This window comes from Scleropages formosus, chromosome 18 (genome assembly GCF_900964775.1).
Source record: "Scleropages formosus chromosome 18, fSclFor1.1, whole genome shotgun sequence".
NCBI lineage: Eukaryota > Metazoa > Chordata > Actinopteri > Osteoglossiformes > Osteoglossidae > Scleropages > Scleropages formosus.
In genome coordinates, this window is record NC_041823.1 from 25,848,760 (window position 1) to 25,866,385 (window position 17,626).

Consider the following 17,626-nt stretch of genomic DNA (forward strand, 5'->3'; position numbering starts at 1 on the left):
GCATATAGATAGATTAGTACAATAAATGAGAAAATCATGGTTTTAATACATATAGATTAACTAACATCTAATTTCTTTAGTAAAAACCCTTAAACAGAATTTTAGAAAAAGAGAAATCAGCAAAACTTTGATGATGTATGCTGTGGAATATAACCAGATATGATTTTATGTTTTGATTGTGTTTAAAGGCTAAGGGCTCAGTTTTTGGTGGTTAAATCAGTTCAGTTGTTTATTTTTAAAAATTTGTATTTATTTTTATTGCACTTTTCTCAAGGTGACAAACCAGAGTGCTGAACTAGTGAAATCAGTTTTTTTGACACAATGCAAAAGCTAACAAAAGAAATCAAAATAAATAGTGAATGTGGTTTGGTTGAGCCATTTGGCAACTGAAAAAAAGGAAAACAAAAACTACTAGATAGAAAAACTTGGAAAAAATAAAACATGGGCCTCCAAGTTCTGGTGGCTCCCCACGCCTCCAAGGGCATTTTGGTGTGATGAAATAGGTCTGTGTGAGGTACAACTGACAAGTGCAGATTCAGTGGACATGGGTACCCAGATATAATATGCATCAGTGTCCAGTTCCTAGGACTTCTTACATGGCTCAAGTGATGGATGTGGAGGTATCCTGTGGTGGTCCTGAAAAATAATGAAAATTGTAACTGTATTTTTGTCTAGTTCTTTATATGCAAAAATAAAAGGTAAATACTTTGCACACAAAGCCTGAGCTCTTTTGTACACTTTTAACTGAAAGAAAAATATCATTCAAAGTTTTGACAAAGCAAATAAAATAAATGGCTGTGTCCTTTTATTCAGACTATTATTTCATGGGCTTTAAAATAGGTAAAAAGAAAATCGTAACTGCGAGATGTCCAAAAGTCTGGACAACCTTCCAAATTGTCCAATAATAAAGAGTTTTTTGCAAGGTCCCTGACCCTAATGACCTCTTTAGGCTTTAATAATAGCCAATAACTAAGAGTTATCACCTGTTGACAACTGTAATTAAATAAAATGAAAGAAGATGTACACAAAGAAACGTTTATTTTTAGTGTGCAATCAGAAAAATAAACTTTTCTTTGTGTACATCTTCTTTCATTTTATTGGCTTAAAGTCTAACTACCAATGAAACGGTATATAACAAAGCAAGCAAAGTACGTTTCCACGTTGCCCCGAATGAGAACGCCTATCGTCGGGTGAACTTTACCCTAAATACGTTGAGCTTTTTTTGCTAGGAACCTAATATTGGTGAGTCATTGTTTACAACCGCATTCGTGGGGGCACATAGAGACTACCGTTGGTCAATTCAGTCCCTTTGCGCCGTCCTCTTGCATTGTCATTGGGTACAGTTAGTCTTTGATTGATTGGGTGCGGTGTGCTAATTTTTGATTGGTTTAACGCAGGGGTGTCACCATTGAACTCCCGCCTTTCCCCTTTATTCATGAGTCTCACAAAGAATTGTGTCCGATGATCTCTCCTTGAGTGGAAGTTAAAATTGTATTTGTTTTTAGCGGTCTGTCAGCTAGGAGAAGAAAATGTCTGCGCGGGTTCTTGTCGGTGTGAAGCGGGTCATTGACTATGCTGTAAAGGTACTGCATATATTTCCATTTCGGCTTGTATGTGTATTAACTGCAGATTTAAAAAAAAAAAAAAGAAAAAAAAAAAAAAATTCACCCATAGTACTTTGTTTCACGGTTTGTTGGCCATGGCATGGTATTCTTGGAGACTGATGATATGTCAGTTGTGGGTAGGTGACTACCTTAGCTTAGCATTAGCTTAGCTTGCTAGCCAAGGTCAGGAGGACTAACCGGCTTCCCGCCTGTGCGCAGTTGCGAATGTAATGAAGTGTTAGAAAATACACTGGAGTGGGAGATGATAATGGTTTTAAATAGTTTTTGAACGCGACACTAAACCAAGGAGAGTTGCTTGGCTTAAGTTAAATTAAAAAGCTATGCAGAGCAGATGTGCTACAGAAATTATGTAATATATTAATTAACACTTCTCGAACATTCGTTGAATTGACTCAGGCAGTGTTTTCCCAACAACATGGCATGCCATGCCTTCAGTTCACGTACATTTTGGGTTGTTAGAGTAAATGTTTGCATAACTAACTGTATAAGTTGCTTCTGTTGTGCTAAAGCCGTTTCTCCAAAACGACCTACATCTCATAGAAAATACAGTGAGTGTGTTCATTACACATAAGAGAAGAGAAAAAAGAGACATCATAGAGACAGATTCTTACGTACAGTTACTTCATATGAACCGGCGTTCATTACACAAGTAGCTGCATAAAACATTTTAAAAATAAGCTATATTATTTATTATGTCGTTTAGTCCATCGTCTCACTGTGTTTGCCTGGGTCAAATTACAGTGCACTAATATTAGGAATGATAGTTGCCAGCAAATGTACTCAAACTTTTGATGTTTCCAGGGCTCCATGCCTAAACTGTCATCTGACGAACATGTTGGAATGACAAAGACCTTTTAAACTATTAATCACCTTCATTTAATGTTCCACACTGGAATGCTGAAAAACTACAGTTATTAAAGTCTCTAAGATGTACGTCGCTTTGGAGAAAAGCGTCAGCTAAATGGATAAATGTAAACTGTCTTCAGCAATATGATGTAGTCTTCATTGTATGCATAATAGCAGACTTGGTGTCTATATCTTTTCAAGTTGTTTCAGGTAGAATCTGATCTACAGGAAATCTGAGGAACACTTGACTTGTTGGAGTAAGTTTGTGTTAGACATGAACAATATAAAACTGAGGCGTGGAGAAGAATAAAAGCTTATTGCTCATGCAGACCCACAACATTTTGAGTAGGTCAGTGAAAGTATGAAGTAGTTGGAATCAACATGTAATTTGAATTATTGTAACAGATTATTCTTTAAGAGTATAGGGAAGTACTTTGGATCACACTGGTGAGACCTAAAGGCTCTGCAACAAAGATGCTTTTGGGCTTGAGTTGTAACCACTGGTTGGAACCTTAATTAGTTTGTCTTTTCACCTGTTCAAAACACCATCTGTATACATCACCTGCCATGGGCCCTTGGAGTGTTGTTCAAAAGGTGTTTGCTTCAATGGAAGGGACCATGGGATTCAAATTATCATGTGGGATTGTGACTTGGTGAGAATCTTTGTCTACTGCAAGATCAGTTAAAAGCTTTCTCAGGACTGTCTGTACCTGGCAAACATTTTGCATAGGATAAATGTACAAATGTTGTTTTTTAAATATTTTGTCTTTTTTTTTTTTTTTTTTTAAGTCAAATTGTGTGCTTTATTGTAGTTATGGCCATGGCCTCAACATCCATAGGACCACACAGTCTTTAGTCCAGTGGCCTGGTATTGCGGTCAGAGTATTGGAATGGTTTGTGACCTACATGTTCTTCTGCCCACCTCACAACTGACTGAGTCTGCCTTTCTACCCAATTAGATCCGTGTTAAGCCTGACAACACTGGAGTGGTGACAGATGGAGTAAAGCACTCCATGAACCCCTTCTGCGAGATTGCTGTTGAGGAGGCAGTCAAACTCAAAGAGAAGAAGCTGATCAAAGAGGTGGTGGCGGTCAGCTGTGGTCCTCAGCAAGCACAGGTGGGTTGAAGCAGCCTGTGCAACTATGCAGGTGATAGATGTAATTGGCCCTTAATTCTGTGGCTTCGCGTAATAAGGAACACCACTGTCAGTGAGACAGAAAACTCTTTCAGTCTGACATGCATAATGTCATGGAAATTTCTGTGAAAATTTCTATGAAGTCAAATACCCTCCTCCCACCTACGCACAGAGAGCACTGCGCAATCGGGAATGTTTTGTTTTTTTTTCCTTTTTTTGCTGTGCACTGAGGGTTGTTCCAAGTTCAAGTTTATTGTCATAGGTACCAGTACCGTGTACAAGTATCATGAAATTCTTCTTGAATTCTTCTCCACAGACTATGGACAAAGATGACAAATACTGCACAAACAAAACAATGGCACTGAGTAATGCTAATAGCAATGACAAATAATGCTAACAATAATACCAGTGACAGTGGAATTTACCAATGTGCTTGGAAGGAGCAGTCTAGCTCTAGTTAGCAAAGGTGACACATCGGTGATTGTTGTATAATGTTACAGCACTGGGGTGAAAGCTGTTCCTGTACCTAGCAGTGCAGATTCGAATAGACCTGAGCCGCTTTGCAGACGGCAGAGAAGAGAAAAGTGCCTGTGCGGGGTGACTATGATCTTTCATGATGCGCGTCATCTTTCTGAGGCAGCGTGTGGTGTAGGTGTCCTGGACTGCTGGTAGCTGTGTGCCAATGATTCCCTGAGCTGTTTTGACCACCCTCTGTAGGGCTTTCTTGTCCTGTATGGAGCAGCTGCCACACCAGGATGTAATACACCCTGTGAGGACAGACTCCACAGCACACCTGTAGAAAGTGGTGAGGACTGTAGTGGGCATCCTGGCTTTCTTCAGATGCCTGAGGAAGTGGAGATGCTGATGGGCCTTTTTGATGGTTGATGCTGTGTGCTCAAGTCCATGTGAGTTTGGCAGTGAGGGTGACCCTTAGGAATCTGAAGCTGTTAACCCTCTCTATAATGTCCCCTCCAATGTAGATGGGTGCATGAACCATATCCTGAGTCAATCACCAGCTCCTTAGTTTTACTGACATTCAGAGACAGGTTGTTGTCCTGGCACCACTCTCCCAGGAGCCTCACCTCCTCTCTGTAGGCCGTCTCATCATTGTTGGTGATCAGACCCACGATGGTGGTATCGTCAGCAAACTTTATGATGGTGTTAGACCTGTGCCTGGCTACACAGTCATGTGTGAATGAGGATTACAGCACTGGGCTCAGGACGCTTCCTTGTGGAGTGCCAGTGTTGAGGATCAGTGGGTTGAAGGTATTACTGCCAATCTGCACACGCTGGGGTCTGTTGGTGAGGAAATCCAGGGTCCAGTTGCACAATGTGGCATTGAGTCCCATTCCTAGTAGTTTGTGGATCAGCTTGGTTGGGATGACAGTGTTAAATGCCAAGCTATAGTCCATAAATAATAGTCTTGCATAGCAGTTTTTATTGTCCAGGTGAGCCAGAGTGGTGTAAAGGGTGTGTGATATTGCATCTTCAGTGGATCTGTTGTGGCGTTAGGCAAACTGCAGTGGGTCCAGAGTGTCTGGGATGGTGTCCTTAATGTGTCCCAGCACCAGCCTCTCAAAGCATTTCATTGCAATGGGGGTCAGTGCCACTGGGCGATAGTCATTAAGGCAGCTCACTTTGTTTTTCTTAGGAACGGGGATAATGGTGGTGTTTTTGAAACAGGTGGGTGCAGTTGAGCTTTCTAAGGAGCTGTTAAATATGTCTGTGAAGACAGTAGCCAGTTGCTCACTGCATGTTTTTAAAACTCGCCCTGAAATTCTATCCGGACCAGCAGCTTTGCGGATGTTGACTTGACTAAAAGTTTTTCCCATTTGTGCTAGAGAGACGGTGAGACTTGGGTCATTCAGCACTATAGAAATTCGCACTGGGGGGGTCTTTGTTCGTGAGTTCGAAATGGCCATAAAATGCGTTCATTTCGTCAGGGGGAGACGCAGCGGCACCTGTCAATATTCATGTCTGTGGTTTATAATCTGTTAAAGTTTGGATTCCCTGCCGCAACCTATGTGCGTCTTGATTGCAGTTAAACTCTTGATTCCACCTTCCTGCTGTATTCCCGTTTCGCGATGGCTCTGCGGAGCTCATACTTACTCTTCTTGTACGCATCCATGTCTCTGGACTGACACGTGCATGTTCGCACGCAGATCTTATTTTGGATTTCAGCGGTAATCCACAGTTTTTGGTTATGGAATGAGCGTACTGTTCTTTGGGGTATTCAGACGCTAACACAGTACTGGATGAAGTCCGTAACCACTGTGGCATACTCGTCCAGATTGGAGGTTGAGTTTCTGAACATGTCCCAGTCCATGGAGTTGAACCAGTTCTAGAGGCTTTCCTCCGCTCCTGGTGTCCAGCACTGTACAGTGCGTGTCACGGGCTCTTCTCGCTTCAGTTTCTGTTGTAGACCGTGAGCAGTAGAATCGAGGCGTGATCTGACTGCCTGAGGTGTGGACGCAGCAGGGAGCGGTACACATCTTTGTATGAAGTGTAGTGTAGCAGTGGTCGAGGATGTTTGAGCCTCTGGTGGGGCAGGAGATGTGGTGATAGTACTTCAGGTACATGTTCCTGAAGTCGGCTTGGTTAAAGTCTTCAGAGATAAGGAACAGTCCATCTGTGTGCTTGTTCTCGTACTTAGTGGTGACATGGTACAGTTTGTTCAGAGCGCTGTGTTTGTTCCCTTGGGGTGGGATGCAAACTGCAGCTGTAAGCACAGCTGAGAACTCCCTGGGCAGGTAGAACGGTTGGCATTTGATCAGAAGGTATTCAAGGTCTGGACTGCAGTTCTCTGAAATCACTTCTACATTCGTATACCATGCGTCGTTAATAAGAAAGCATACGCCCCCTCTTTTTTTTTTCCCTGATGAATCGGTCCAATCTTTGTGGTAGATTGAGAGTCCCTCGGGCTGGACCGCATCGGCCAGCATGCTGGCGGTAAGCCACGTCTCCGTTAAGCAGAAAACACAGCAGTTCCGTAGGTCTCTTCGGAATTTAAGTTGTCCTCTGAGATCGTCCAGTTTGTTGTCCCGAGACTGAACGTTGGACAAGAAAATGCTGGGCATTGGATGTTGTAACCCACGTTGTTTCGTTCTCACCTGTACGCCGACCTTGCAGCCCCGTTTCCGAGCTCGCGTCTTCTGAGTGGTCCCAGGTGAGTCGTGGTCATTATGTTCCATAATACACCTTAAATTTATACTTTATGCAATCCATATAAGGCAAGACCTGTCGGTTTTGAATTGGAAATAAAGTTAGGGATATATGTTTTTCCACTAATTTTGGAACTTTTTGCATCTTAGTGGAAATTTCTTTTTTGTATTTTACATTTCATTTTGAATGTCAGTGGTTACAACCTTACTTTGGAATGGTTGAAGCTTTATCCCCCAAGGAGGGAGTCTGTTTTGTTAGTCGAAATGACCTCTTTTGTGGAATATTAGACATTACTGTTTGGTTTTTTTTTTTTCCCCCCCCACACATTCTTATCCAAAGTAATTTAATAGGCCCATTGATGGAATAATTGAAGGCAAGTTTGTGAAGAGTACAACGGCATTAGCAGGGAGTGGGGCTTGAACCAGCACATTTCAGATTAGTAGTCCGTAGCTTTATTCAGTAGACTACCTGTTGAAACCTGTTATAACTAGAATGAGAATTGTGAGTGTAACATGATTACAGCATATTTTTTTTTTTTTTTTAAGGAAACCATCCGCACAGCGCTGGCCATGGGCGCAGACCGCGGTATTCATGTGGAGGTGTCAGGGAAGGACTATGACAACCTGGGCCCCTTGCAGGTGTCAAAGATCCTAGCAGCTCTGGCTAAGAAGGAGGAGACCAGTCTGATCATCCTAGGAAAACAGGTAAAAAAAAAAAAAAAAAAAAGTATATCTCTTTGGGGCCATGCAGTCATTCACCGGCCTCTCCTTAGCATATATTTGAACATCTGCATTTCCCCAAGAATTGTTATATGGTGAGGGGAGAGTTGTCAACCTCAGGCTTCGATCTGTATACCGGCAAGAATTCATTTCAGGTTTTGTATATATAGCATTCAAAATGAAATTGTTTTTAGAAGTAGTCAGTAACTTCGCATGAAAAACACAATATTCACTATTTTTGCCTCTTCAGTTGTCTTTTAAGATTTTTATGGCAGTAGTCATGTTTATGTATAAAATGAGTAATGGTTTTATAGTTGCCCTATAACTATAAAACTATAGTATTGTCTCCAGGTGTCAGTTTGGGTGTAGAGCTATGACCTAAAGCTGAATGTTGCTTGGAACACTGTTATGCTATGGTCAAAAATACTGCACTCCATCATAGCCTCTTACTGTAGTAAATCCACTAATAAAACATTGCCTCTGTTTTTTCAGGCAATCGATGATGACTGTAACCAAACAGGCCAGATGACTGCTGCTTTGCTGGACTGGCCTCAGGTGTGTGTAATTCTCACTCACTATTGACTGCTTTGATTTGAAAAGTCAGGGTTAGGTTCATGACACAGAAAACATAGTCACTCATGGGCATAAACAGGCATTCTGTTGTATCACATCCTGACTGGTTCAATGTCTCTGTAAGTGACCCTTGTGTTGTGGAAAGTTTACATGAATCTTACAGTGGTTTAAAGGAATGCCCTGTGGACTAATAAAGTATATGGATTATCCATATCCTCACTTCATTGTAAGGCAATGATGGGTCGAAGAGATTCCACGGTCACAAAGACAGCTAACACGTGATTGAGGCCTTAAGATGTGTGGATCCAACAGTTTTATTTCTTTAAAACCAAAAATATCTTTAATAATAAAGATATAGTATGCACTTACCTTAACAAATAAACTGCCTGGCCAAAAAAAAAAAGTTGCCACCTGGATTTAACAAAGCAAACAGGTAAGAGCCTTCCATTGGATAACTACGCCAGTGATTAATATGTTTCAGTTGGCAAGTTATTTAACCCAAACTGATGCAGTGAGTAGCTTTTCATTTCTTAAATAACCATGTCGGAAGGCATATCCAGTGGTCATGGAAAAGATGTTACTCTGTTACACACATACACACACATTTTCAGAACTGCTTGTCCCATACGGGGTCGCGGGGAACCGGAGCCTACCCGGCAACACAGGGCGCAAGGCCGGAGGGGGAGGGGACACATCCAGGATGGGACGCCAGTCCGTCGCAAGGCACCCCAAGTGGGACTCGAACCCCAGACTCACCAGAGAGCAGGACCCGGTCCAACCCACCGTGCCACCGTTACTCTGTTTCAGAAGGGTCAAATTATTTGCTTGCCTCAAGCAAAGAAAACTAAGGAGACAGCTGAAACTACTAAAATTGGGTTAAGAGCTCTCCGATGCATTATTAAAACCTGGAAGGATAGTGGTGAACCATCATCTTCGAGGAAGAAATGTGGTCGGGGAAAAAAAACTTGAATGATTGTGATCGGAGGGCACCTAAATGTTTGAAATCAAATCGTTAAAAAAAAAAAAACAGTAGAACTCACTGCTATGTTTAATAGTAAAGGTAAGAGCATTTCTACATGCACAATGTGAGGAGAACGCAAGGGATTAGGACTAAACGGCTGTGTAGCCTTAAGAAAACCACTTATCAGTGAGGCTAATTGGGGGGGGGGGGGGGGGGAAAGGCTTCAATTTGCTAGGGAGCATAAAGATTGGACTCTGGAGCAATGGGAAAAGCTCATGTGGTCTGAGTCCAGATCTACCCTGTTCCAGAGTGATGTAAGCATCAGGGTAAGAAGAGAGGTGGGTGAAGTGATGCACCCATCATGTCTAGTGCCTACCGTACAAGCCTGTGGGGGCAGTGTTATGATCTGGAATTGCTTCAGTTGGTCAGGTCTAGGTTCAGAAATATTATGTGCTCAAAAAATTAGGTCAGCTGACTACCTGAATATACTGATGACCAGGTTTTTCAATCAATGGAATTTTTTGGTACAAAGGCACTCATTTGTTTTCATTAGACATGAAAATGTATGGCAGTTTTATATCAGGGGCTAGCCATGTCCAGGGGTGCCTGCCTATGGAGAGTAAATGATACACCATTGGAATTTTAGGAAGCTGAATTTTTGTTTTCATGGAGGAAAAGTATCAAGTTTTCTAAAACGATGGACTTCAGTGCTTCTAGGAAGCTTAAAAGCTTTGACTATCATTGTATAACCTTTTCTACCTTTTTTCCTCCTAATAACATCTTGTTTTGTGGGCAGCGTCTAGGTCTTCATGACAGTAGGTCTGATGTGATCCACTGTTTTAGCTGCAAGAATTTGCAAAGTCTGAGACAATGCACAATGAAGCAGTTGAATACAGGTGGATTGAAAATAAACACAAGTGTACCTTGCTATCATATTTAGTGTGAGCTTTCAAGGTAATTGATTACTTCACCCAATTTAGGTTGTTGGAACAAAGGGGATGAATACTTATCAATTTAGAACTTTTTTGGAGTTTTGTTTTTGGTATAATTCTAAAGACAACTAAATACTTTATTTAATATTATAGATAATTACTTCTAGCAGAGTGGGGGGGAAATCCCATTCAAATATACAGTATGGTGTGTGTTTTTTAACTTTCCACCACAGCAGAACAAGAAACTTGGGAGGATGGAAGGGTGAATACTTTCTGAAGGCACTGTAATATTTTGTCACTACATTGCAAAATGCCTTTGTTTTTGTAAAGTTTTAGAGTACTGATTAACTAAATTCTGGTTGAAAACTACATACATTTATGTTTAGGGGACATTTGCCTCTGAAGTTGTCCTGGAGGGAGACAAGGTGAAGGTGATCAGAGAGATTGATGGAGGCCTTGAGACTGTCAGACTGAAGATGCCTGCTGTGATCACTGCAGACCTTCGTCTCAACACCCCCAGATATGCTACTCTGCCTAACATCATGGTATGCATGCAAACTTAAGGGTCTAGTTACTCCTGTATAGAAAGAAATGTCTGACTTAACATAATGCATTTGTTTTGCATTGACAGTAATGCACACCCTGCTGTTGCAGCTTTGTCACCATGGTTTTCACTTGACTTCAGTGCACCATGTCCTGCCCTCTTTGCATTACTGATTTCTATGTTATACTGACACTGACGATCATAACTTTAGAGATGGTAGATACTGCATGTAGTTTCTAAAAATGAAAGCCATAGTAACCATTGGTGATCAACCAGACCTTTTTATGGAGCTCATACTGTTTTTTTTTTTCTACTGTTTGCCAATATTGCACACTTTTTTTTTTAAGCATGTATTGTGTACTGATTTGTTTACTATGCATTATACAGCCTCCCCAAAACATCAAAACCTAATTTATTCTTGAAAATCTGTCTGTGAAGTATGGATCCAGATACTATAGAAGCTATTGCTGTTTTTCATGAGAATAGTTTTAATCCATTCCTGAGACACGTTAACTCCCACAAGCATTAATCACATTCATAATGCACTACGATCAGTCCAGTATGATGGACCTGAAGTAGTGCATTGTGGATATTCTAGTGACAGCACAAGTTTCATGAGGTTTTTAAAACAAATGGCAAAGTAATTTTTTCCAACTTATTTGTTGGAATACATGCATAATGGAACTGCAAAGTGGAAAAAGGAAACTGTGAAGCACAGGCATTAATGCTCAAACTTTATGTAATCCTCAGACTTTACATAAGAAAGCCAGTTCTGCAGCGCTGTGGTAGGTACTAGTTAAAGCATTATCCGTCATCATACCAAATATGTTCCAACCCTAAAAATGACGTGCACATGAACACAATGCATTGTTTCATGTAAGCAAGGACTGAGATGGTATGCATTCTCAGCATCTGAACACAATTTAGTTGGTTTTTATAGTCACAGGTGTTACACCCCATATCTATATAACATGATGCAGGTGCATTTCTTACTGAAGAGAAAATGAAACTTTGAAAATGTAAATGGTGGTTCTGTGCTACATAAAGGTAGGCCTTTTGTAAGAAGATGAGTACATTCATAACTGTATTTTCCTTGTTTGATGAAAATTTTGCTATATTTGCATAACCTAGAGTAATCCCCCCCCCGAAAAAAAAAAAAAAAAAAATGCGTAGTGTTTATCATTTGATCATCTGTTTTAAAGACAGATTTTCAGGGTTTCAGTATTGGAGTTTAGGTTTATAGTGTGTAGCCAAATTGGCTAACAGACTTTTTTTTTTTTTTTTTTTTTTTTTTTTTTTTTTTTTTTTTTTTTCTTTTTTTCTTTTTTTTCTTTCTTGGTTATAGAAAGCCAAAAAGAAGAAGATTGATGTTGTGAAGCCTGGGGAGCTAGGGGTGGACCTGACTTCACACCTGGAGGTGCTACGGGTGGATGAACCCCCCCAGCGACAGGCAGGGATGAAAGTGGAGACAGTGGAAGAACTCATTTCCAGACTCAAGGAAGCCGGAAGGATGTAAAAGATTTGAGTACAGGAATGCACATAGGAGGGTAAGGCACAGAAATGGCCAAAGCAAATATGAAGGAAAACAAAATTACATTAAACTAATGAATGTCGATACAAAGGTAACATGACAGCGAAAGGAGTGGAGATGCAACTTGGAAGTTGCCAACTCAAATCATGTTCCCCCAAATGCTATAGTACTCCTAGGGTGGTGAAAGTAGTGACCTTCCCTGAATTACTGTGGGGTTTTTTTTATATATTTTTTTAAAAAATATATATATATATATATATATATCACTATAAGCAAAACTTCAGATCAAATCAAGCTTTGTCACATCATCGTCAACATAACATGTAGAGAAGAGTGAAACTCTTTAGTGCAGCTCCAGAAAATGCAGTATTAAGAGTATGTCATAAGTTATGTTAAAACCCAGTATATATATACAAAGATAAATACAGATAAATGTACAAATGCAGTTAGTTGGCGCTCAATGGGGAAAGTGTGGAATTCATTCATAAATGCTGAGGGGATTCTGCTTGTATTCATTACATCAGTCTTTTTTTGCAAGATTTCCAGGATGTCTAACAGCCTAGCGATGGCTTTTTTATAAAAAGTCATGTATTTAATGCTTCGTTGAATCCAGTTAAATCTTTTTTTTTTTTTTTTTTTTTTTTTTTTTTTTTTTTTTTTCTTCCTCTCCTCTCTCTCCCTCAACACTTGACATTAACTTCTCTCCATAAGGGTGATGACCAGGTACTGGACAAAGGTGAAGATGAAAAACATGACCAGTGAAGCAAGCTGCTGTGGGTGGTTCTCTCCACCTGGCTGGACTGAACCACATCCCAGTATGCGCTTGTATGCACTACTGATGCCCTCAGTACATCACTCATGTGTGTGTTGTTTAAGACTGTAAAGCAGGAGATTGTCAGCTGGGTGGAACCCATTTCTCATACTGTTTTTAAAGTAGCAAAGTTTTATGTGATTCAAGCCCTTTTGTAAATATTTGTAACAGCTACTTCATGTGGCTAACTTTCACAGCACTACAAGTAGAACAGTATCTGCCAGTATTCTAGCATCCGTTTAATAGAACAGTGGTAAACAGTGAGGTTTTAACAGGTATCCTGTCACTGTTAATATTTCCTGTTCACACAGATATCCCTTTTATTTAGAAACTGTAAAGGTGTATACATAAGTATGGCTGAGTTAGTATACTGTTCTGTTAATTGGTAGCATATCATTGATTGTGATGAACTGCTAAGAAGCTGCAGTCTCTTGGCCAGTATTTTTCTCAGTACTGAAGGGCAAAAGAAAGAAACTGACCAAGCAAGTCAACTCTTTCACCATAAGTGCCTAAACTCTATTGATTGTACATGATTTTACAGTAATAACAAACTTGATACTTTTCCACAATTTAAATATGTGGTAATTGTCATTCATCCTGTCTAAATTATGGGTTGTCATCTCTACTGCTGTTGGCCTCTTGTGTATGCTGGTTTATATTCCAACTGAGTTGTCATTTGTGAACTGTTTAGTGATTAAATCATAATGATTCAGATGTGGCCTGCTTCTTGAGGACTTGCTTTTCAGTTTTTTTTTTTTTTTTTTTCTCCCCCCCCCCCCCCCCCCCCTCTAAGTGCTGTGGGTTGGGGATATATTGCTAAATGCAGGAAGTTTAAATATTTAGTAATTAACTGAAATAAAGCATTGGTTAAATTAAACCCTGAATTGAGTATCTCTTAGTTGAAATTACTGGTTAACTGAAATCAAACACAATTTTTGGACAATAGAAGGCAAAAAGAAATTTAAATGCATTTACTCATGTCTTCATTATTACAAATATTTCTGACAAGTTTGAATTATGTATAACATACTGAAATTGTGCTTCTGTCATGTAATTCATTAACAAGATGAAAGGTCAGAACAAAAACCACCATACACAGGGGTGTGAGTAACATGATTAGGAACTGTTAGATAAATTATTTGTGAACCTGCACCACAATCATGTTTCTCTATTTGTAGTTGTTTTGAAATTTCCAGAATCATTCATAAGAGCCCACTTCACTAGCTTAATTGCGGTAGAAAAACATTTTAAAAAAAAAAAAATATTGCTAATAATGTTAGTAGTGTGGGTGGAACAATGGCACAGCGAGTAGCGCTGCTGTCTCACAGTGTCTGGGTGGTGTGAGAGGATGTGGGTTCAATCCCTGCTCAGTCTGTGTGGAGTTATGTTCTCTGCATGTCCAAAGACATGCTGTTCAGGTTCCCCCATGGTGTGTAAGTGACAGTGTATTACACTGATGTATGAGTGAGTGACCCACTATAAGTAGTGTATCTAGCACTGTAAGTCACCTTGGTGAGTAAGGTGTGTGTGTGTGAGCTGATAACACTACATAGAGCTCAGTGGAAGTTGCTTTGGACAAAAGTGTCTGCTAACAAATGTAGTGTGCCAAGCAGAGATTTCATTTACTCAGAAATTACACTTTTAATTTTTTTCCATTAACTCTGTGGTATTCTGTTTCAGTATCATTATCTAACTCAACTTTAACACATTCCTCCAGTCACATTGTTGTACTATTCAGGTAAAAGTTAAACTGGTGCTATATGTGTTTTGAAGGTGCTTAGTGGGGGAAACATGAAACTGGCACTGTGAAATTAATTGCCCAAAATTTGCATTTTATTACTGATCGAAGTTTTGAGGTATGTAAAGTACCTAAGAAGTGAACCTTTACTTTTTGATTACAATATCAGTGCTAGTGAGTAATTTCTTCCAAAAAATTTTAAGTCCTAAATGTTCATGAGCATGTTGTAACAGGATATTTCGGCTTTTAAATATCAGTAGTCAAATGTTCTATACTGTGACATTGGCGGAATTCTTATAGTTCATACCCAACAAATTTTATGATGCTAGCATTTTTTTTTTAATTTTTTTTAAATGCTCTCTGACAGGTACCTGTTAAACATCATGCATTTCTTGTCATAACTGAGGTGCTCAGGTTTGGTCTTACAGCACTACAGTATGTGCAGATTTTTCTGATCCTTTAAACAGTAAGTGTTAAGATTTAAAGGTCTTTGAGAGAATGGAACTTACATATGTCTCCCCCAGAACAAGGACTGGGGACGTTCCATATAAACCCATTTATTTTGCAAATTTATAGGGAAAGAAAATTTGTTGAATAAAACACAGTTCTTTCAGTGAAGATGAGACATTCTACAGGAAGTGTATACCGGAGTTTGCTTCAGCCCACAGATATATAAGAATATTTGCAGTCACTTTCTAAATGTTAAGAAGTAGATTTTTTTCAGAGAAACTGTAAGGATCTTCGAGGTATTGAGTTTTGATTTCCCCTGTCAATGAAAGATTTACAGCCTGCAACATGAACACACTGTAATTCCAAGAATGATGACTATATCAGCTGTAGGTGATAAAGCCTATAGTTACAGGGCCTCTGAACAATTGAATAATCTGCTGGATAATATCTTTTTGATCAGTACGTTCAAGTCTAATGTTTTTATTACATTTACATTTATTAATTTAGCAGACGCCTTTGTCCAAAGCGACGTACATCTCAGCAAATGTACAATTTATGCATTACATTATGAGAAAGAGACATGGCTGCAGACGTGACTCTCAAGTAAACCTAGTTTACCTTCCACTTGCTGCACCAATGTTCATTGTTCAAGTAGGTGCATAAAACACAGGATAGACAAATCCTGATACCTCCTACCATTTTTTTTTTTAATATTATAAGATACACAATCACAATCCCAGAGCAGCGGCTGAATTAAGGCTTATCTGGGGATGCTCATGAAGTTACGGTACATGAACATTTACACCGTACATGAGCTGGAGAGATCTTGAGCTAAATGGGTCCAGAAAAGGTGAGTTTTCAGATCCTTCTTGAATAGAGGCGGAGTTTCCGCAGTTCTGAGTAAATGGGAAGGTCATTCCACCACAAGAGTGCCAGAACTGAGAACCTCCGTGCTTTACCTTTCGTGTGCGGGACCACCAAGCGAGCAGAAGTGGAAAAGCGAAGGGGAGCGGCTGGGGTGTAGCGGTTGATCAAGTCTTGTAAATTGCTGGGAGCTGTTCTATTGATGCATTTGTAGACAATAACCAGGGTCTTGAATTTAGGAAGCCAGTGCAGAGAAATGAGTAGAGGAGATATGTGGGAACGCTTTGGCAAATCAAACAGAACTCGTGCAGCAGCATTCTGTAATAGCTGCAGAGGTTTGATGCCAGGAGAGAGTTGCAGTAGTCCAGACGGGAAGTCACCATGGAGTCAATTGTGAGGTAGGGACGGATCCTACGAATGTTATGCAGGATGTATCTGCAGGACCGGGATGTGGCTTCGGTGTGCTGAGAGAAAGACAGACTCGTATCAGTCGTTACTCCCAGACTCTTAGCCAAGGAGGTAGGCAAGATGAATGAGTCGTCCGATTTGATCGATAGGTCGTGACAGGAGGACGGGCCAGCTGGGAGGTGGTGAATCTCTATTTTGGAAAGGTTGAGTTGGAGGTGGGAGCAATGTGTGCGGAGATGTCTGACGTACCGGGTGGAAAGGAGAGGAAGAGTTGGGTATTATCAGCATAACAGTGGTATTTGAATCCATAGGAGGCTATAACCGGGCCGAGGTAGGAGGCGTAGTTCAAGAAGAGAAGAGGACCCAGTACTGAGCCCTGCGGGACCCCGGTTGAGAGAGGCAGAGGAGAAGAACGAGAGCTCCGCCAGACCACTTGATAGGATCTGTCAGATCGGTAGGACTGAAACCATCTTAGTGCCGCACCTTTGAAGCCAAGCTGATTAAGAGAGGAGAGTAGAATCCAGTGGTTGACTGTGTCGAATGCTGCAGACATTGAGGAGGATGAGGACTGAGGAGAGGGAGGCGGCTCTAGCGGCTTGGAGAGCATCACAGACTGCCAGAAGGGCTGCCTCAGTGAAGTGACTAACTTTGAAGCCAGACTGATAACCATCGAGGAGATGGTTCCGGGTGAGGAAATCAGTTGATCACAGGCTGCCCGCCTTAGGGTTTTAGACAGGAAGGAGAGGGGAGAGACCGGTCTGTAATTTTCAACCAGATTGGGATACAGGGAGGGTTTTTTTTTTTTTAACAGAGGTGATATTAGAGCAGTTTTGAAGGCAGCTGGGAAAGAGCCAGAGGAGAGCGAGGTGTTGATGATCTTAGAGATGAAGGTGGAGAGTTGCAGGGAGATGTTCTGTAGGAGTGACAATGGGATCGGATCAGGAGAGCAGGTGGTGGCTCTGCACAATATCAGGAGGTCAGAGATTTCAGATTTGGAGAGCGGCTTGAATTTCGAAAGGATAGCTTCACAGAGAGGTCCAACGCAAACCAGGCAGGTTGATGCTGAGAACTTGTCAGTGGTTGCTTTGGCTTTTTCTCTGAAAAACAAAGCAAAGTCATCAGCAATGAGAGAAGAGGGAGGAGGAGGTGGCAGGGGACACAGAAGGGATAAGAAGGTGGCAAAGAGTCTGTGTGGTTTTTTTAGATGCAGGCTGTATTTTGTTGTGGAAGAAGGTGGTTTTAGCTGAAGAGACAGCAGAGTGAAAAGCAGCTAAGAATGACTGGTAGGCATCCAGGTCCGATGGAGTTTTGGATTCACGCCATCTT

At 40.7% G+C, this 17,626-nt stretch overlaps 1 protein-coding gene across 1 annotated transcript; it reads left to right on the plus strand.

The window, feature by feature from the left end:
* Positions 1 to 1,451: 1,451 nt before the first annotated feature.
* Positions 1,452 to 13,547, plus strand: etfb (electron transfer flavoprotein subunit beta). The gene is made up of 7 exons (XM_018727034.1): positions 1,452 to 1,583; positions 3,431 to 3,589; positions 7,315 to 7,473; positions 7,981 to 8,043; positions 10,341 to 10,499; positions 11,844 to 12,045; positions 12,741 to 13,547. Exons 1-6 carry the CDS (start codon positions 1,530 to 1,532, stop codon positions 12,012 to 12,014), a joined length of 765 nt encoding a protein of 254 aa, XP_018582550.1. The 5' UTR covers positions 1,452 to 1,529; the 3' UTR covers positions 12,015 to 12,045; positions 12,741 to 13,547.
* Positions 13,548 to 17,626: the final 4,079 nt, after the last annotated feature.